At 42.7% G+C, this 21,616-nt stretch overlaps 3 protein-coding genes across 3 annotated transcripts; 2 read left to right on the top strand and 1 right to left on the bottom strand.

Annotated features, from left to right (window-relative positions):
• Positions 1 to 1,119: 1,119 nt before the first annotated feature.
• Positions 1,120 to 3,827, bottom strand: LOC103974063 (AP2-like ethylene-responsive transcription factor AIL1). The gene is made up of 9 exons (XM_009388810.3): positions 3,545 to 3,827; positions 2,890 to 3,451; positions 2,734 to 2,816; positions 2,636 to 2,644; positions 2,456 to 2,544; positions 2,311 to 2,384; positions 2,191 to 2,241; positions 2,039 to 2,115; positions 1,120 to 1,966 (listed from the first exon to the last, which is right to left on the bottom strand). The coding sequence occupies exons 1-9, from the start codon at positions 3,759 to 3,761 to the stop codon at positions 1,293 to 1,295; spliced, it is 1,836 nt and encodes a 611-aa protein (XP_009387085.2). The 5' UTR covers positions 3,762 to 3,827; the 3' UTR covers positions 1,120 to 1,292.
• A 6,799-nt stretch (positions 3,828 to 10,626) lies between these two features.
• On the top strand, positions 10,627 to 12,096 carry LOC103974069 (phospholipase A1 EG1, chloroplastic/mitochondrial-like). The gene has a single exon (XM_009388823.3). It carries the CDS (start codon positions 10,627 to 10,629, stop codon positions 12,094 to 12,096), a length of 1,470 nt encoding a protein of 489 aa, XP_009387098.3.
• Positions 12,097 to 17,686: 5,590 nt separating this feature from the next.
• LOC135598557 (probable inactive receptor kinase At1g27190) lies at positions 17,687 to 20,351 on the top strand. Its single transcript, XM_065092568.1, has one exon. It carries the CDS (start codon positions 18,197 to 18,199, stop codon positions 20,030 to 20,032), a length of 1,836 nt encoding a protein of 611 aa, XP_064948640.1. The 5' UTR covers positions 17,687 to 18,196; the 3' UTR covers positions 20,033 to 20,351.
• Positions 20,352 to 21,616: the final 1,265 nt, after the last annotated feature.

Here is a 21,616-nt window from a genome sequence, read left to right on the forward strand (position 1 = left end):
CTCCATCGAACAGAGGATCTGATACGTCGGTGCTCATGAACTGAATCCAACACTCCCACATGTCAACTGATATTTCGTTAATCCAACATGCATAAGTGAGAAATCACTTTTTAGATCATATAAATGTAGCACGAAAATTAAAGTACACAATTCTCTCTCGTGGACGCAGATTAATCTCGATTGATCAAAGACCAAGAGGAAAACGACGCGTGGAACGAAGGGTTTCGTGAACGGTGGTCGTCTCTCCCCCGGTGCATGGCATCGCCGAAGCAGAACCCGCGAGAACGCAGATGGCCGTCCCACGCGGCGGCTGCCGCCCACCGCACGCTGTCAGTAGCAGTTCACGCGGTCGAACCGAGCATTGGCTGCCCACGCGGTGGCGCATGTACTCATCCCCTCCCGTCTGGACGCCCTTCAGCGTCAGCGTTCTCTTCGGTGTCAGATCGTATGCGGCCGACGCGATCACCGAGATGGACGTGGCGAGCAACCGGATAGATGCGTGCAAGAGGACAAAGAGAAGGTGTCTGCAGCGGAAGGATGGAAGACGCGATGCCCACGACAGCGAAGTCATGTGCCATCACAGGACTAGAGATGACATCAAACCAGCTACTACTTGGATTCGTGGCCTTCAACATCTTCTACATCTAATTCTTCCGGCAACATACCTCTTCTTCCTCGAAGATGAACGCCACAACTTCTTCCTCTTGAGGGAAGTCTGCCGATCGCAAGAACATCAAACAGAGAGCACAGGAACAGGCGTGACTCCTTGGAATCAGCTCTGTTATTCGAGACAATAATTAATGTCTCCAAGGCTTTAGTTTTCTTGGTCATTGCGAGGACTGCGGTGGCTTCTTTAGATTCAAACACAGCCATAGTGTTGGGAGATGAGTTAATCTCGCCTTATTGGTGTTCGAACAGCACACCACCATTCCCCATATCCACCATCATGAAGAAAACTGCTGGTCCTTTTCCCAAGAAACCTGTGGCGGATCTCAACCTAATCTGTGTTGCAAAGGCAAGCTTCTCTTAGCGATAAAAGACTTCAACCATTACATCCAAAAGAAAAGCGAAATAGCCAATGTTGGAGCCGAATGCAAAAGTAAGATGATACGATAAGAATTTGCGAAGCAAGCAAGACAAGATCGCAACTCCAATTCTTACAAGCTATGCCAGGAGAAGTTGCATTAAGCATTCCTTCTACCACAAAGGAAATCCATGCAAGAACACAAGACAAAAATCAGGAACTAAGGAGAATCTTGTTTCCTTTTCCCTGACCATATCGTTTCCTGCACTCAAGAAGCCATCCAATTGTTGGACCCATTGGTTTGTTCGTGACCATTGTCTTCCTGTGATAGGTAATACACGTTCCTGCCACCATAAGGATCACCGGCGGCCAACACATTGACCTGAGCCATTTGCTTCCCCTCAGTTTGACCTTGGTTCCCCACCATTGTGCTTACAGGCATCATGTTCCTACCAGTGATGCCATCCATTTGATAGTTCCCACCAGCATTGCCGGTGTAGATAACTGCATCGGGCACCATTCTCTGGTGCATCGATGGTTGGAAGAAGGTCTGGGTGTTGCTTCCCAAATTGAACTGCTGCAAGTCCTGCAACCTACGAGAAGCAGCAGCAGCAGCAGTCATAGCTCCTTGTTCTTGCTTGCACCAGCCGCTTGGCTGACCATAAGGATAGTGGCAGCTCAGAGGATGGCCCTGCCGGAAGGCAATGGTCGGCCAGCCGGCCAACGTCTCAGTGAAGTGGGAAGCCATGCTGCCATCAACACTTGCCTCTGTGTCATCGGAGATCTCATCGAGTCGCTTGGCAGCTCCACCCACCGGCAGTGCGCTGCTCTTGAGAATGGCTTTCACATCGTACCGGCTCATGTCAAAGTTGGTGACGGCATTGACACCTCGGAACTTTATTGCCGCAATGTCGTAGGCCTCTGCAGCTTCCTCTTGAGTGCCTACAAAAACGAGGTACTAATAATGCTCGGAAGACGCAGATGATATAGAGAACAAGGGATGAAGGGACTTACTAAAGGTTCCCAGGTAGAGATCCTTGTTTCCAGCCACCCTTCCTATCCTAGCTTGCCACCTTCCATGCTGATGATGTCTGTCGAGATCAATCGGATGATTTAGTTAGTATCACAGAGGTCAGCATCCAATTCTAGAAATGGAATCAAAGCACCTTGTCACTCCTCGATACATGGAGGCACCACGAGAAAATCCACTGCTCTTCCTGCATTCATATGCTTCATCACCAAACAATGTCGTATATGATCAGATGTTACAAGAAACGTAAACCCACCTTCTTAGGGAGGCAACGTATTCCTGCCTTGTCATGTGCTTCATCTCCTCCACCTCCTTCTCGTAGTTGCTTATCTGGTAACATGCAACAATGTCTCATAGCAATACGATTACGCCAACCAGGGTGGATGAGAGAAAGAACCTACGGGGAAATTGGTGGTTGTTGAAGCACCCCAGTACTTGAGGGCAGCCAAATCATAAGCCCGAGCTGCCTTATCTTCTTTATCGTAGCCGCCTGTTCATATATGGAGAGAGAATAGCAGCATGAGAAGAGTGGGGAGGAAGTATACAGAAATCCACTGCGAAGAGATCCGAGTTTGGCTTACCTAAATAGACTGCATGCAGTTGGAACATGACGAGATCCCATGAGATACAAGTCAGTGAAGCATAGAAGAAGATGATATATGGAGAGAGGTGTGTATACCTTGTTTACCCTTGCGAGACTGTCCTTCTCTTCTGCAGCTGTTGTCCCATAGATGAGCCTCATACCTACCTGTCCATCTATGCCTGCGAGAGAAGAGAGATCATATGCCTTTAGAGCATTGTCGCTATCATTCATCAAACGGATTAGATGTTGAACCTCGTAACCCCCCGGTAAATCGAAGTCCTTTGCCCGAAGCTGTCCATGGATTTCCTTGGCACTGTCTCTACCCCATGACTCTGTGCATCGATTCCCATCCCACCACAACCATCCGTGTGATTGGTGTCTGATGCCGAGAGCGGCAATGGGGAGTTTGATTGCCGCCCCGTACTCATCGACAGTGACAAGCTCTGTGCGATCATGTTGGTGCACCCGGCTGCGTCACTCCCATTTCCTTCCGCCGGCGCTGGTGGCGCCGGTTGGTTCCGCAACCAGGCCTTGATCATCGATAACCCGATGGAGCTACTGTTGCATCCGTCAGTGCTGCTCATTAGCCCTCCGTTATTGCAGCCATTGGATAACATGTAGCCACCGGAATCGGCATAATTTCCGGCGATGGGCGGGAGCTTCCGATCATATCGCGCAAAAGAGTGGCCACCGAGGTAGTCTTCGAGCTTGGGTTGCTCCTCCTCGTCCATGGTGTTCTGGTTACTACTTGATCCTACCAACACCGATAGCTCATGATCGCTTCCTTTATACCCTATGCTCTTCATGCTCCAACCTACAACACCAGATCGAGGTTTTCGCTTCGCGAATAGCATAAGCTACCTCATGCAAGGGCACAGCGGAGAGTATATATCGTGTCCATCGTTACCTTGGAGATGATGATCGGGTGCGTCAAGGGTTTCCAAGATGCCGAAAGATCCATCTGGCCTCTGAGATGGGACGCCAAGGGGAGTCACAGAGGATGGGTCGGTGGAGACGTCACCGCCGGAGATGATGCCAGGAGAAGGGTGGGTCTGATGAGCCTGCGAAGGGGGAAGCTCTTGTGGGGAGGGAGAGAAACCTAGCCAATTGTTCATGGAGGCCATTAAAAGGATGAGAGCTTGGTATGGGGGAAGAGAAGGAAAAGGAGGCGCAGTTGTTTTCTTGCGCGCAACCCTGTGGTGAAAGGGAAGTTAAGGGAGGGATGCGGAGTCGGTGGGGACAGATGGAACGAGGAGTGAGAGAGAGGAATCCAGCACAGTGAGTAATTAAGAAGAGAGAGAGAGAGAAGAACAAGAGCCTATGGCTTACACAGTAAACAAGGAAGCGATCAATATCTCCAGATGAAAGAAGTTGACGGTAGTAATATAGCAAATGACAGAAGGTTTCTTAGAGAGAGCAGAGGTGTGAAATGTATCCCAATTGTTCTTCAAAGGCTGCTGTACATGTAGTTTCTTGGCCATCAGTATCCTCCTCCTTTGACCACATCCTACTTCAAACCTACTGGAACAAGTAGCCGGAGAGGAGGAGGATAAGTAACCGGAATTCTTCTCTTCCAGCGACTCCCTTAAAACCTGCACATCCTCCTTACCCATTTATTCAACTCCAGCTTGTCCATTAGTGACTTCTTGTCACCACATACTCTCTCTCTCTCTCTCTCTCTCTCTCTCTCTCTCTCTCTCTCTCTCTCTCTCTCTGTGAGCATCTCAAGATCCATCACCTTCAGCTACAGTCATACACCTAAGCCCTACACCAAACTCGTCTCCCACCGCTCCTTTTGCTGCGCGTGCATGTCCAATCTATCATCACCACGCAAACTGAACAAGATAGCTTCACTTAGGTGCATGCACATAAGTCAGAAAGAACGATCAAAATAGTTCTGATCTCAGTTCACTATGACATGCAAAGGCTCTCTTCTACACTGGGATAATAGAGAAGTCACCCGATATGGGCACGCATGTTCTCTTGCTTCTTCCCTTTTCTTTTGGTGCCATCTGGTGCGGTCAATTAGTATGGCTCGTCTTTAGACTTTAGAGAGAGGAGAGAGGCGAGAGGAGCGAGGAGAGAGAGATTCCGAAACATCAAATTAAGGAGATTAAAGAGTTGGCATAGGAAATGGCTAAAGTCTCGGAGAAATTGGCGGACTGCTGTTGTCTCCTTGGTAAAGAGGACGTGACTAATTATTTCCATGCACAGAGGTCGAGAAGAGAAGGTAGAGAGAGCACTGTCATGGCACGCCGCTGTATCCTTTCCATCCATCTGTATCACAAGACCTTGCCGATGTACGTAGGAAGAAGAGAAGGTAGAGAGAGCACTGTCATGAGATAATCATGCACATACGTGTCGATCCTGCTGCACGTTTACGTGTGCATGGAAACACGCACGTATAGATATCGTTCCTTGCATGGCCCTTCGTGTACGTACATATTATATTGGATCGGTGTGAGGGAGTATACACAATTCTAATGCAAATCTCAGTACATATAACAACAACAGTTCGCTATTCAAAACTTATTTGCACTAAAGTGTTTAAAGCATTTAATGAACATTATCCTTGGAACAAATACGATAAATATGTGTCGGACCTAATATAATATTTAGTAATTTAGCAATAGAACATATAATTAAAGTGGGCCTTCTCATGTGGGTTCCTGCAAACCTACGTAGAGCCCAACAACTTGAACGATTAATACTCTTATATAACATTTACAAGAGTGCCACGTAAATGTTATAATGTGTGGTATGATAATCGATGTATAAATTAAACAACAAAGATTATGATGAACTTGACAATGTTATATGTTAATAACATCGATCAAGGGTATGGGTACATCTCAAAGCTTTTTTTTATTTTTCTGTACTCTTTCTAATATTTCATAATCTAAAATTTAGAGAAAAAAAATATCCAAATATAATAACAACAACAATAATTTCTTTTAGAGCTGATGCCAACAAATTTATGAAAGGATAATTTGACAACCCAATAAAGATAATAAAGCAAAAAATAAAAGAAACAATAACACCATATTTACGTGATTCGGTCAATTGACCTACATCCACAAACGAATGAGGAGCAAATCACTACTATAAAAGGGACAATTACAAATGCCTTAGGAAAATGTTCCTAGGCCATAAAACACCTAAAACTATTAAACAAGAAAAACCTAAAGCAAACAATTAGGTTTTCTTGTGGTGCATTTGACTTCAAAGCCCAGACCCTTATTTATATTTGTAATAGGAGATAACAAGCTTGATTTTCCTGATGTGGGAATATGCGAGACTTGTCAAACTAACAAATCTCCACCTTGGCATGTCCCAACATTGACAATTAACAAAACTTGCTTCACCTTCTTCACAAAAATCCCAACGGGCAATCACTAACAATGAACACCAACCAAGTCCAAGCACTGCTTGAACTTATAAACTGGAAGAGGCTTTGTAAGCATATCAACCCTTGCATCTTCAACCCCTGGAATACCTTCCTTCTTTTTGAAGACCCATTTGCATCCAACAATTTTCTTACCTGAAGACAACTTCACAAGATCCCAAGTTCTATTCTGATAGAGAGATTCAATTTCTTCATCCATCGCAATCAACTACTTAGTGGAATTATCACAAGAAACTGTATCTGAGTAGGTAGTAGGCTCACCAACTTCACTTGTTTCTTCTACAACAAACAAAGCACATGCAACCAAATTTGCATATCTTTGTGGTGGTCGAATATCTCTCCATGGTCTATCCTTAGCTATAGAATATTGCTCTTCCTCTAGATCATCTTTGTCAGTAGACTATCTACTAACATTCTTTGAGTAGAAGAGTTCGACTGAAAAAAAATCAGAACTACCAATCTCAAGCTCCACTTGCTTTTGCGCACTATCATTTGTACAACTAATAGATTCATCTTTAGAAGATAACAGAGACAATTCATAAAAAGTAACATCTCTACTGATTACAAATTTTGGGGATTTGGGATCAGAACACCATAATCTATATCCTTTCATCCCAAAAGCATACCCAAGGAAAATGTACTTTTTAGCTCGAGGCTCTAATTTTCCTTCATTTATATGTATGTATGTTGGACACCCAAAAATTTTTAAATCAGAGTAATCAGCAGGAGTACTTGACCAAACTTCCTTCAGAGTTTTAAAATTAAGTGCTGCAGAAGGAGCGTGGTTGACAATGTAACTGGCCATATTAATTGCCTCTGCCCAAAAAGTTTATTGTCAACCCTGTATTTGAGATCATACACCTTGCTCTCTCCAAGAGTGTTCTGTTCATACATTCGACCACCCCATTTTGTTGAGGCATCATCCTAATAGTGCGATGGTGAATAATTCCTTCATTTTTGTAAAATTTATCAAAGTCACCTTCATAAAATTTCATGCAATTATCTATTCGAAGCCGCTTAATCTGTTTACATGTTTGCTTCTCAATCAAAGCCTTCCATTGATTCAAGGTTAGAAAAACATCACTTTTATGCTTCAGAAAATAAACTCAAACTTTCCTAGAATAATCGTCAATGAAAGTCAACACAGATCTGACACCACCCTTAGACTGTACATAAGCTGGACCCCAAAGGTCTGAATGAATATAGTCAAAAGTACCTTTCGTTTTGTGAACTGCCGGAGAATTGAAGCTGACTCTTTTCTGCTTTCCAAAAATATAGTGGTCACAGAAATCTAATAACCCGGTACTCTGTCTGCAAAGAAGACTCCTTTTGCTCAATATGCTCAAACATTTTTCGCTCATATGACCTAAACACATATGTCATAATTTGGTGATGTCAGAATCAGATAATGATGATGACAAGACTGTAACCGAGCCTGTGACAGTAGTTCCCTACAAAATATATAAGTTACCAGACCTACAAGCTTTCATAACAATAAGGGCGAAACTTTCATAACTCCACCTTCAGTTACGTATTTACACCCAAGAGCCTGTAGGGTGCCTAAAGAGATGAGATTTTTTTTTTAAATCAGGAACATGTCTAACATTAGTGAGCGTCCTCATAATACCATTATGCATTTTAATGCCTCTACCAACAACATCATATGTGATATTATTACCCATCAAAATAATTTCACCATTACAAGATTTATACATAGAAAACAAATCTCTATTGGGACACATGTGATAAGAACAATCTGAATCTAAAATTCATTCATTTTTAGACCTCGTCCTGTCATCAGTAGGAAATAAAATATTTTCAACATTCTCATCACCTACTACACTAGCTTCAGCGGACTCAATAGTTTTCTTAATAATTTATTCTTTTTTATTTTAATTTATTTTTTAATTTAAAGCAATCAGCCTTAATATGACCCATTTTATGACAATATCTGCACTTCAAATTTCTATGTCTGGATTTAGATCTATATTTAGATCTACTACTATCAAATTTCCTTTTATGTGTTCTACCCCTGACAACCAGACCCTCAGTCTGATTTCCTCTACTTTCCTTAGTGATATCACTGTCTATCTACTTCTTAGATTTTAGTACAAATTTAATTTCCTAATACGAAATTATTTCTTTTCCATAAATCATAGTATCATAGAAATACTTAAAGGATTAGGGAAGAGAACACAAAAGTAATAGGGCCTTATCCTCGTCATCAATTTTCGCATCTATATTCTCCAAATCCATAACTAAGAAATCAAATTTATGAGAGTATAGATGTACCTTCAGTCATCCGAAGCATAAACAAACTCTGCTTTAAGTAGAGACGATTCTCCACTATCCTCTTTATATAGAAGGCTTTAAGCTTGTCCCATATGCTCTTAACCACAGTCTCCGTAGCTACCTCTTGTAAAATTTTAACTCCCTATAGTGCCAAATCAATTCCGTCTTAAACTAGAATGACCTCCATTTTGAGCTGCCACATGCTGAAGTTGACATTTCTATCGAATTTCTCGATAACGATCTTTGTTATTGTCATAATTAGTAAAAGATCCCGAAACCATACTTTGATACCAGTTTGTTATAGTTGATCCCACGAAATTTACCAAACGGTAATTTGGCAACCCAATAAAGATAATAAAACAAAATAATAAAAAAAAGACAAGAACACCATATTTACGGGGTTCAATCAATTGACCTACATCCACGAACGAAGAGGAGCAAATCACTACTATAAAAGGGATAATTATAAATGCCTTAGGAAAATATTCCTAGGTTATAAAATATTTGAAACTACTAAACAAGAAAAGCTCAAAGTAAACAATTAGGTTTTCTGCATCTGATTTCAAAACTCAGACCCTTATTTATAGTTTTAATAGGAGATAACAAACTTGATTTTCCTGATGTGGGACTACGTGGGACTTACGAAACTAATAATTTTCACTCGATGACTTGCTGGTTTGGAAACGGAGGAATCCATTCAGCATGTATATTCTTAATTTAAATTTCAAATAGTCACATCTGGACATGTATCTCATGTCGAATGGATTAGATTAGCGTGTAAGAATTAATACACGATAAACAAACAAATAAAATAACTTTTCGTGGCTTGCATGGCCATTTCCACGGTAGCACAAATCGATTTGAGAACTGACATTCCTCTTCCTCTTGCGTTACACTTTTCCATGTCTAATCACCTGTCCTCCATTTTCCTGCGCATAGTACGATTTTGGAGATTGAGTTCTGCGGAAAAAGATGTTGGAGAATAAGTCAGCATATGATGATGATGCCTCATCATTCGTTGATCATTTCCTTATGGCTTGTCTCTTTTTTTTCCTAAATAGGATATTTTAGTACTGCCTTTAAACTTATTATTATAACCAATTAAGATTCACTATACTAACTAAAAATGTCACATCAACATGATCTATAAGAGAAATATTTTTTTGATTTTGAGTACTTAATCTTTTATAATCGATAATTATTACCGAAACAAGTGTTATGCTTCAACGTAGTATAGACTCCAACTCTTTAAGACGTCTTATTCCAAAGAACACTAGCTTAATCACGAGAGAAATTTTAATTGACATATTCGTCATAGTTTTTATAAGAATATACTAGCGCATGATATGAATTGTAATTCTCGAATGGTATTCGACAAACTTCTTCACCTCTTCAAGAATAAATAAGGTTAGATCAATTATTTATATATATATATATATATATATATATATATATATATGAGATATTTATAAAAGGTGCTTAAATAGAAGATATTTTACAGATGTATCGAGTCCGTCCATCATATCCATGTGTGCTTTGAGATGCGTGTAGTCTATTGTTATTCTCTATCGGGCTACGACTCGAGGACGGTGGCCGCCGGCCACCGTCACCAAAACACATGACGTGTGATCAGATTCACGCATCAGTAGCGGCGCCAAAAGTCGCACGAGAGACACGCGGCAAATGAGAGGTGAGTACAAAATACGACGTGGAATCCGTCAACCAAAGAACCGCATTACACGGGCATCAAGTCAACCCCTCCACGTCACTCGCTCAACCATCGCTCTTTGTCCTATGTGGCATCCCTTCACGGTCAAAGCTAAGAAACCCTTGCTCGCAAGCGACTCTCTCGGGGTATGTTTCATGTGTTCAAGTTGTAGGGGGGCATATAAATGTCTGCTCGAAGACGGCCAAAGGTATTAAAGCTGCTTTACAGTTCTGCTTGGGAGTATTTTTTTAGCTGCATGCATCACATACTTTACCGCGGCTTGCAGTGTTGGGAGTCCAGCGAACAGCGTCCCAGCGCACTCGACCGACCAGTTAAATTAACCGGGCTCGGTGCCATCCCTGTGTTATGTTCCTCGGTCAAAGCCCTCGCAAAACATGCACCACGTAGAACTCACCCCGGCTTGTCCAACAAAGATCCATCTCTAGAAGCAAAGTTTGGTCTGCTCGCATCTTTACTCATCTATCTCTTTCTCTGCAAAGCTTGCTTTTTTAAGAGAGGCCAATGGGAACATCCCTTACATACTATAATTGTGCTTGTCAGTGACCATGGAGGTGATTGTGCCATGTCCACTAAGAACGTCGAACGCAAGTATAAATACCTCCCCCATCATCTTCTGCATCGACATGGTTCTGCTGGCATCTTCTTCTTCTTCTTCTGCTTCTTCGTTGATTCATCTATAGCGGTATATGAGCATATATGCTGCGCTGTGTTCGACATGGCATCTTCGGTGCAGGTGTCGAAACAGAGCATCGCCTTGCATGAATTCTGCTGCCGCCCTTCTCGGGCACCGGCCTTGTATGGGGTTGCGTTTCGACGTGCAACGTCGCCGGTGGGCGTGCAGAAGGTCGCAGCTAGGCGCGCCGTGGTTGCGGAGTGCAGGCCCTCGCTCGGCCGCATGTGGAGGGAGATCCAAGGATCGGATAACTGGGATGGCCTGGTCGAGCCCCTCAACCCCCTCCTCCGCGACGAGATCGTGAGGTACGGGGAGTTCGTCGTCGCGTGCTACAAGGCCTTCGACCTGGATCCCAGATCGAAGCGGTACTTGAACTGCAAGTACGGGAAGAAGAGCCTGCTCCCGGAGGTCGGCATGGGGTCGACGGGCTACGAGATCACCAAGTACATCTACGCCACTCCCGACATCAGCTTCCCCACCCAGAACGGCAGTACTTGTCGCAGCCGGTGGATCGGCTACACAGCGGTTTCGTCGGACGACGAGGTCAGGAGGCTCGGGCGGAGGGACATCCTCGTCGCCCTGCGGGGCACCGTCACCCACGCCGAGTGGATCGCAAACTTCATGAGCGCGCTCACGCCGGCGCGTCTGGACCCCAACGACCCCCGCCCCGGCGTGAAGGTCGAGTCCGGCTTCCTCAGCCTCTACACCTCGTACGACAGCAGCAGCAGGTTCAGCAGCGGGAGCTGCAGAGAGCAGATGCTGGCGGAGGTATCACGCATCATCAACACGTACAAAGACGACTACCTAAGCATCACATTGGCCGGACACAGCATGGGGAGCTCCCTAGCCGTGCTGTTCGGCTACGACCTCGCGGAGCTCGGCCTGAACCAGGCGACACCGATCGCGGTGTACTCGTTTGGAGGTCCGAGGGTCGGCAATCTGGGATTCGAGGAGAGGTGCGAGGAGCTCGGCGTGAAGGTGTTGAGGGTGGTGAACGTGAACGACCCCATCACGAAGATGCCCGGCGTTTTGCTCAATGAGCGCATGCGTGCAGTAGCGGAGAAATACGAGCTCCCATGTTATGCTCATGTTGGAGTCGAGGTAGCACTGGACTTCTTCAAGATGAACAACCCTGTACATGTTCACGACATGGAAGCCTATCTTGGAGCACTGAAGTGCCCTAAGGAGGCGACCAATCAGGGTAACAGTGGCACCAATCTCGTGAGCAAAGCCAGAAGATTTTGGAGGGGACAAAACTTTGATGCATGGCAATGGCAGGAAGCCGCAACGCATCTAGGGAACTTGGTGAAGTCTCTAAGAGCCGGAGGCCAAATAGAGCCACGAGTTCATAGGAGGTGATGATGAGACGACGCATGAAAAGTTATAACATGCAGTATATAATGCATCGAAACCCTTTATCTAATCAACGTACAAAACTAGGTGTCTATTTGTAGTGTGACTGTCCCAACTTTTTGCATTACAACTAATTCATATGAATATTATTTTTGTGTGAGGTACGTTGGTCTATTATCTTATGTTAATATTTTAATTTTTGAAATAATTAACCTAAAATATTTTGGTTCGAGTGTTGACATGAGAGGTAGACGTAAAGAACATTCATGCTTGGAGGAATGAATACATCACATTTACAGTGATAAGGATAATTGCATCGCTAGCTCAATTATGTCCATGAATACATCAAGTGCATAGCTGAACTTAGTTTATATTTTGACACTATTTTCTCAAATATCATGACATGAACACAAATGTACATAAACAAGCATGATTTCAGGACTTCCTCTCGCTCGCGACTAAGTCTCTCCAATTAGTGTTGCTCAAAGTGTCATTGCCACCAAGCCTAAAAGTCCCCAAAGTGTTTGTTCTAGAATGGGATGCTTTGTCCACAAACACTACTCCTCCATCATCACTAAATAGTGATGTTTAACATCCCCGTGACTAACTCCAATGATATAATATAAGCTTTGTACTCTTTCCATGCGTATACAACCTTTAATAAAGAGCTACAAACGTTGCTTTGTCAACTTTTCCCTGTTGACGAATACCTTCTTTTCTCTAAACCTCATGCAAGCTAATGGCATTGCCTATTTCTTTACGTGCATGTGGAACTCTATTAGACACCACACCATTAATTATCACGTACACTTTGTCCTGTACTCGGTAGGGTTGGCCTACTTGCTTGTGAATCAACCAAGCTAGCTACTTTCTAGGGTTTGACATTAGCTGCAATGCTACTAAAAGGTGGCCCTTATCAACCAATTATTCATTAATAATTAAGTAGATGTTGGGGGGTTGTTCCTTGCAACTACATTTCTTGGTAGCTACCTAAGGATTGTGGGGGGCATTAATCTAGGGTTTGTTCCACTGATGACCTTATCTTTGTCCAATCTGTGTTCCATCAATGGATTTGAAGTTGCTCTCAAATTATGAGCTTGTTCGTTTGTCTTTTTGCATGCAATAGTACATATGAAAGCATTTAATTGTTTGGTATAAATGCAACTAGAATTAGATATGGATATTCTTTCATATGCATATATCCATATGTATGTATGTATATATATTAGTTATAGATTTAATCGACCAGAGGGTTGGATACCATTATTTACATAAAAGATCGGGATCGAAATCGTAAGATATTGAGATTAATAAAAATTGGAATAATTACTGAGTAGAGGAAAATAGATTCATGAATTGGATTCATAATGAGTTAAAATGCTTGGATTATTGTATGTTTAAATAGTAATTGGGACTGATATATATATATATATATATATATATATATATATATATATATATATATATATATATATATATATATATATATATATATATATTGATATTATAGAGAGCTTATGTATAATTGGATAGTTAATCGGGTATGCGAACGGGTAGGTTGACACTTGATGTATCATTCGTTATCATACCTATTCTAACAAATGGGTCGAGCCGAGCCATTTGGCCCAGAGGAATCTAAGCCGTCTAAACTAATCGAGCCTACAGGCCCTGTTTTATCCAACGGCTGGGTGCAGTCCCGGCCGTTGTTGTTTCGAGAGCCTTTTCCAATCCGGCCCAAATGTCTCAAAACGGGGCCCACTTCAGCTCTCTCTCTCTCTCTCTCTCTCTCTGTGAGAAAACCGTATCGCCTCTCTATATATTCCATCAAACCCGCCTGCTGCTTTCTCTTTTCCTTCTCATCCTCATCGTCCTTCGCCGATCCAGGTTTGTTGATGGGTTCTTGGACGTTTTCCGATCCGAGCGGCGGCGAAGAGAGTAATCCAAGCTTCTATCCGTCTTCTGTGAAGCATTCTGTGTTCACTTCCTCAAGATGCGGTTTGCTTCTTTCCCTGTTTCTTCTTTTGCGATGAGTTATCGAACTTTTTCTTGGGCGTTGGAGGTTCCTCTTGTCTCGTCGCCGGGCGTGAACCGGATGTTCTTGATTCTTGATGGTTTCCTGAGCGTTTTCTTCGCCAAGGAGGTCCCTCCTGGCTCTTCGCTCGGGGTGAATCGTGGGACGTGATTCAGTTTCTTGATGTGTTCCCTCTTGCCTCTTCGACGACGAGATATGTTTGTTGCTTATTTTCTTCTTGAAGCTCCATCGATCGATTTCTTGATGAGTTATTAGCTCTCCGCTGGACGTGAATCGGATCCGATCCGATCCACCTGTAACACCCCTGATTAGTCTCACATCGAAAGTGGACAAGATTAAGATTGACTTATAAGGGTCTGGGTCTAATGAGTGTACTAACATCATCTTCAACGATTTTGGTCAGTGGTTTAGACCAAACGAAGTTGATAGACTAATTAGCCCATCAGCTCGGGTCATGATAACACCCATCTTCTCTTTCGCCAAGGCAAGGTGCGGTTTCTTTTGCCCTCTTTACTGTTTGCGTAGACCTTGTTCTCGATTCTGTTCGCAGATTGGGATCGGAGAAGATGCAATCACGCAAGCACATCCAAGAATCTTAGATAAACACAGACGCTGACAATCTCAGCAGTTTCTCTCGAAAATGTTGACCTGTGGTAAGAGGTTCTTTTCCTTTTCAAGTTTGGCTATAGTTGCTGATAACATCTTGCCTTATCACTGTCGAGAATTAGTAATGCAGTTCTTTAATATATTATCGCTGTGCTTAGTTTACATTTCAGCTGAAGTCTTCACATTTTAGCTTGAGGTGTCAACTAATTTAGTTGGTAAAGATTTTGATAGTATATTGCAAATTCCTGAGTTCAATTCCTATTTTTATCACTTTTGTAGTTGGAAAGAAACATTTTTTCTGTTTTTCATGAAAAATATATTGTATTACAAAGTCAAAAAGACTCCTCGGACATCCATCTCCTCTGCTCTCAGATGAGATCCTGACACCATAACCCAAAATTTAGAACAGTCATTGATTCTCTCAAAATCCATCAACCAGTGGTTAGCACAGTTATTCGTTGTATGTTTTTATCTAAATCGAATCCTAATTATTATGATTGCCATATTCTTCATCCATGATGAAGACTTTTTTAGATTCAAGACAATAGTCATAGAAAACCATACTTCTCAATTTAGACAAATATAGAAATAATAAAAACCCTAGTAAATGCCACTAGTATGATCTGATTACATTTTTTGTGCAAGTGTGTGTGTGTGTGTGTGTGGAAAGAGTAGACTAATCAGTATTATGTGAACATAGTTTTATGAATTATCTATTTCAAACTGCTATATTCAAGGCCAAAAAATTATCAAATTAAGCACATAGATTTTCGCAATTATGCCTCTGATGACTACACTAGAATTATGATTATGAGTATGAATATATCTGACTAATAACAGGAATCAGTTGATACTGTTATCATGGTTGATGAACAGCCTTTAAACATAGTGAAGCTTATCCTCAAAATATTAGATTCATGGACAGTATCTTAGCCTCCAATGCTACTGCATGCTGACATGATTACACAGCTAGTATAGTTCATGACAAGGAAGAGATGAAAGAGACACTAGTTTACAGTGAAATGGATTTCTGACAGATATTTTATGCTTCATTTGGGAATCTTATCCGTATATATATGCACAACATAGTTATTTAAATATGGGTGTGAAATGGACGTGAATTTAGAAGCCAAGGACTTAAATAGGAGCATGATACAACGTGAGTTACTAATTCCAATGGAATATGAATTCTTCTAGCAGGGATCAAAGAGACAACACCAATTTAAGATCTTAGATTGTTTTTAGGTGGATATGGAGAGATCATTTTTTTTTTACTATTTCTTAGATTCCGGGCACAATTTTGATTTAGTCTGCCCACCACGCACATTTTTTCCACCAGGAAATTTTATGAAATCAGCTTTTGTAGTAAACTACATGCCCCTGAATCATATTTTACGAGGGTTCTGATTCAATCTGATTCCTTTGCTTGTGGTTGTTGGAGAAAACAACAAATAGTGAGTTTTATTTCCTTGCATAGCTTGTTCTGTAGATTTGACTTTTTCTCTCCAGTTGCTCCTATCTTGTGAGAATTTTATATAAATTTTAGTTGGCTCATTTGATTTAAGTATTCGTCCTAAAAACGAATATAATTACTTTCGGTATATTGATTTGATTTTTTATGTCTCTTCTGTTTCCTTTTTTTTTTTGCTTTTACATACAAGTCCTTTTTAGAATGCTTAATATCTTTATCACAGAATATATATATAAGGCTAGGTTGACAACAAAATATCGTGTTGATAATTCTTTAAAGCTTAAAAGATAAGCAAAAACTTTTTTACTTATTTTATATTGAATTTTTCATGAAATATTAATAATATAAACTTAAATTATAAAGAAGTAACAGGAGAAAAAATTGTTTATGACAATTTGGGAGGAGATGCATAGATCTAGTAGAAGGAGATAATTGAATTCAGATTAGTAGTTTAGGAATTGATAGTGGGAGACTGAAAAATATTTTACTAAAACAACAAAAAAGAACATTTGGTTGCTCTTGATTAAAATGGGGATTTCGTTTTCCAATGTTTGATCCATATTGGGATTCTTAAAACTCAATATAACTCAAAGTTAGTACGGGCTACAATTGCTGAGAATGAGGGAATAAAAACAAAAAATCACCACTGAATCACACAAATATTTCTAGATCAGTTTTTTTTAATGTTTGAGATTGCATACTTTCTCGTGTGGTCATGCCTTTCTCTTAATGTTTGATCCTAAATTTATTAAACTGCGACATCCATGCGGGAAGCAACCATATTCGTTTACTTCTCCAGCCAAGAAAGCATCCTAGTGAGAAACGACAATCGTGTCTCATTCATGCGGTCAAGTCTTCCTTGCAGAATTTATCAACCAACCGTGTGCTTCTTCCACGAAAACGTTGAGACCCTACTGCTTGGAATGCTTGCACCACATTTCTAACAGCGTAGTCAACGATTTTAAGTTTATTCCCGGCCACGTTGTTGACTTTTCAGACCAACCCTTTTAGGACGTAATGACTTGAGATATATGAGAAGAATTCAAAGGAATTATGTCCGCGATCAAACTAGTACAATTAATCCCCATCTTTTGGGTGCCAGTGTAGCCGGAACCATATTGAATCGGGCATGCTGGTCATTTTTTCTAATCTGATCAAGACCCCGGTAAGAAATTCATTTTTTTTTTCTATAACTTTATCCATCTAAAAGAACAATTTTTCATCTGAATCAGACGGGTAAATATACTCTAGCCAATGTCATCCTGCATTGACTAGGGGATGAACAATGAATAAGAGTGCTAATGAATAATAAATTTTATTATTTCTAATTCACGACGCGATTAATTATTCAAGTGTCTGGATCCATAGCGAGTTTTCTTCCATCTCTATAGTGGACAACTCAATCCAGCACAAGTACGTCAACATTGAGTTTATATTACCGAAAAGCTGTTATTAAACTTCTACTTTAAAGAGCATTTGCTTTTGTTTTTGTTTTGTATTATTCGTTGTCTCTATTGTGGTATGTTGTGAGGCGTAGATTACAGAATGGTGCTGTTTTAACCCACGTTGGTCTTGTGGATGACACTGTTGATAACATCACGTCAGTGACGCGGACGCAACTTGACCGGGACAGCCGATCATCCTGAACCCACTCAAGCATCGTATACATATATGTACATGCATCGATATTTCCACGTATACTTGTGTCAAGATGACACTGCATAGAAACACGGAAACTTCTGCCATAATTAATTTAGACGGATATATATGTAAATTTGCAGAGTTGTTCAGTGCACAAATCTCGGAGCACATCCGAGCCACCATCCTCACTCTAAGACCCGAGTCACCCTTTCCCCATCTCTCGCCTCTCAATTTCTTCTTTTTCCCCACTTCAGTTGGAGTCAAAGTACTGCGGCTACTTCCGTTTCTTCCCCACCGTCGTCCCCCAATTTTTTTTTTCCTCCTCCCCCCAAATCCTCCTCCTCTCCTTCCGCACCATGCTCAAGATGAAGTTCACCTTGATTTGTTTGCTGATGCTATTGGCTATGATGTCGCACAGCGGCATAAGGGGCGGCGCGGCGGAGGACGATGTGCGGTGCCTCACCGGCGTTAAGACGTCCCTCGACCGCGGCCACACCCTGAGTTGGAACTTCTCCAACGCGACCGTGGGCTTCGTGTGCAGCTTCGTGGGCGTCTCCTGCTGGAACCTGCAGGAGAACCGCGTGCTGGCGCTCAACCTCAAGTCCATGTCTCTCGCCGGCTCCGTCCCCTCCGACCTCCAGTACTGCAGCGCCGCCAACGTCCTCGACCTCTCCTCCAACACCATCTCCGGCCCCATCCCCAACGAGCTCTGTTCCTGGCTACCCTATCTCGTCACCCTCGACCTCTCCAACAACCAGTTCACCGGCGGCATCCCTCCCACCCTCTCCAACTGCAGGTTCCTCAACACCCTCGTGCTCGCCGGAAACCAGCTCCAGGGCGCCATTCCTGCCACCCTCTCCCAGCTCAACCGCCTCACCCACCTCGATCTCTCCAGCAACCAGCTAGACGGCCCCATCCCCCCACCGCTTGGCGACAAGTTCGACGCCAACTCCTTCGACGGCAACGACGGCCTTTGCGGCCAACCCGTCTCCTCCCACTGCGGCCGGTCGCACACCCGGACCAACCTCATCATCATCGTCGCCGCCGGCGTCTTCGGTGCCGCCGCCTCGCTCACCCTCGCCTACGTGGTGTGGCGGTGCTGGTCTCCGTCCGGAAAGCGGGCGGCCGCTGGACGCCGGGGGGAGGACGGGGGGTGGTGGGCCGAGCGGCTCCGGTCGGCGCACAACCGGCTCGTTCCGGTCTCGCTGTTCCAGAAGCCAATCGTGAAGGTCAAGCTGGCGGATCTGATGACGGCCACCGCAGATTTCCACCCCAACAACATCATCGTCGCCGGGAGCCAGCGGACAGGAACCTCATACAAGGCTGTTCTTCCGGACGGATCGGCGCTCACCGTGAAGCGCCTCCAATCCCGCCCGCTACCCGAGAAGCAGTTCCGTGCGGAGATGGGGCGGATCGGACCGCTCCGCCACCCCAACCTGGCTCCTCTCCTGGGCTTCTGTATCGTCGAGGACGAGCGACTTCTCGTTTACAAACACATGCCCAACGGCACGCTCTTCTCGGCTCTCGAGTCGGTGGATGATGCACTCGACTGGCCAGCGAGGGTCAGGATCGGGATCGGCGCTGCCCGAGGTCTCGCCTGGCTGCACCATGGTTTCCAGATCCCCTTCCTCCACCAGAACTTATGCTCAAAGGCCATCCTCCTGGATGAGGATAACGAGGCAAGGATCACCGAATTCGGGTTGACAAGGCTCGTGAGAACAGCAGCCGGAGACGGAGACAATTCAAGCCCGTTCTTGAATGGAGGTTTCGGGGAGTTTGGCTATACTGCCCCAGAGTATGATACTAATTCAGATCCGACAACCAAGGGGGATGTGTATGCATTTGGGATTGTCCTGTTGGAGCTTGTCACAGGGCAGAAGGCAACTGAGATAACCACTGATGTTGCAGGTGAAGTGTTTAAGGGAAGTTTGGTGGATTGGGTGAATCAGCTTTCTGCTGCTGGTAAAACTCATGAGGCTATTGATAGATCCCTTAGGGGAAAGGGCAATGATGATGAGATTATTCAGGTACTGAAGATTGCTTCTGGTTGTGTGGTTGCCCAACTGAAGGAGAGGCCTTCTATGTATAAGGTTTTCCAAGCTTTGAAAATCATTGGAGAACGATACAATATCTCGGAGCAGTTTGATGAATTCCCCTTGGTCTATGGAAAGGACGAGTTGGACTCTCAGTGATTGCTGATGATGTTAGGTTGTGGATATTGGTCCTTTAAAAAATGGTATGATTTTGAACTCTCATGTGAATCTTCATCTGTAAAATGGTACAGCTTCAGCTGGGTGGTAGGTCCCTGCTTTGCTATGATTTTGAAGGCCTATGTCAATTTGATCCATCTGTAATATTGTTGTTGTATGACCATGATCAAATGTTATCATTCTCTGTAGCTTTTTTAATCCTGTCAATTGCAATTTCTAATGGTGTACATCCCTTGCCGGGGAATCCAAATTACTTTTCGAATGACCAAGTTATGAACTGGATATTTCTTCTTAGCATAAATCATCTGGAACATGTTCAACATTGTTTAGATCTGCACTTTAAATTGGGATAATTGCTATCCTTTTTTGGGTTGGAATGTTGGACAGGTTGTGCCACTAGTTTACAGGTTTGCTGAAAAGTTGTCATTCCCTGTAACAATTGCTGTATGGCTGAGTCTCCTACCAAAGATTTTTTTATCGCTTCTTAATCCTACTTATGCTCAGGTTTATGAACTAGTGCCGTAAAAAGGCATTTGTACTTTTCTGTCATTTGTACTTCTTTCAAATGATTTCGAGATATTGATTGTATTACCTACCATGACTTCTTTATTTCTATGCCAAGATTGTTATGTTGCAATTACTTGGAATGTGATGCAGCCAAGATTGGTAGCTGTGATTGTCGATTTCTACCGTGACTGCTTTCTTTATTTCGATGTCAAGTCTGCTATCTTGCAATTATTTTGAATGTGATGCAGCTATGATTGATAGTTGCGATTGTCGGTTTCTACCGTGACTGCTTTCTTTATTTCCATGTCAAGTTTGCTATGTTGCAATTACTTGGAATGTGCTACGATTGGTAGCTGCGATTGTGGATTTCTACTACTATGACTGCTTTCCTTATTTCCATGTCAAGTTTGCTATGTTGCAATTATTTTGAATATGATGCAGCTACGATTGATGGCTGCGATTGTGGATTTAATATAATATGTTGCAATTATTTTGAATGTGATGCAGCTACGATTGATGGCTGCGATTGTGGATTTAATAAAATGTTCTCCAATACAGGTAAAGCTCTATCGATCCTAAGAACTTTATCCAAACATTGTCATGATGGCTGCGATTGTGGATTTAATAAAATGTTCTCCGATACAGGTAAAGCTCTAACGATCCTAAGAACTTTATCCAAACATTGTAAATCTTGTGTTATCTGTTCGGTCATAATGTCTTGGTTGTTATCGCATTCTTACGGACATAATTAGGTTTTCTTACATGGCTGTTGCTACATGGTGATCAAGTGGATTCATATGTTCAGTAATTTGAATACAGTAAGTTCTGTCAGGGGCACCAGAAACAGAAAGAGATAACCTGTGTGCTCAGAAGATGTGACCATATGGTTCCTTCAGTGAAGAGGAAATCATTTTGTGATCTAGCTGATATATTATCATGCTCCTTTGGCTTTTCTTGTACTTATTTCTTGTTCGGACTGCCTGAACTACTTCTGCACATATTCATATTAGGTGACTAGAATTATCCATAGCCTGTTGACGAGCTGAGCTATTCCATAAG

The sequence above is a fragment of the Musa acuminata genome, chromosome BXJ1-2, assembly GCF_036884655.1.
Source record: "Musa acuminata AAA Group cultivar baxijiao chromosome BXJ1-2, Cavendish_Baxijiao_AAA, whole genome shotgun sequence".
NCBI lineage: Eukaryota > Viridiplantae > Streptophyta > Magnoliopsida > Zingiberales > Musaceae > Musa > Musa acuminata.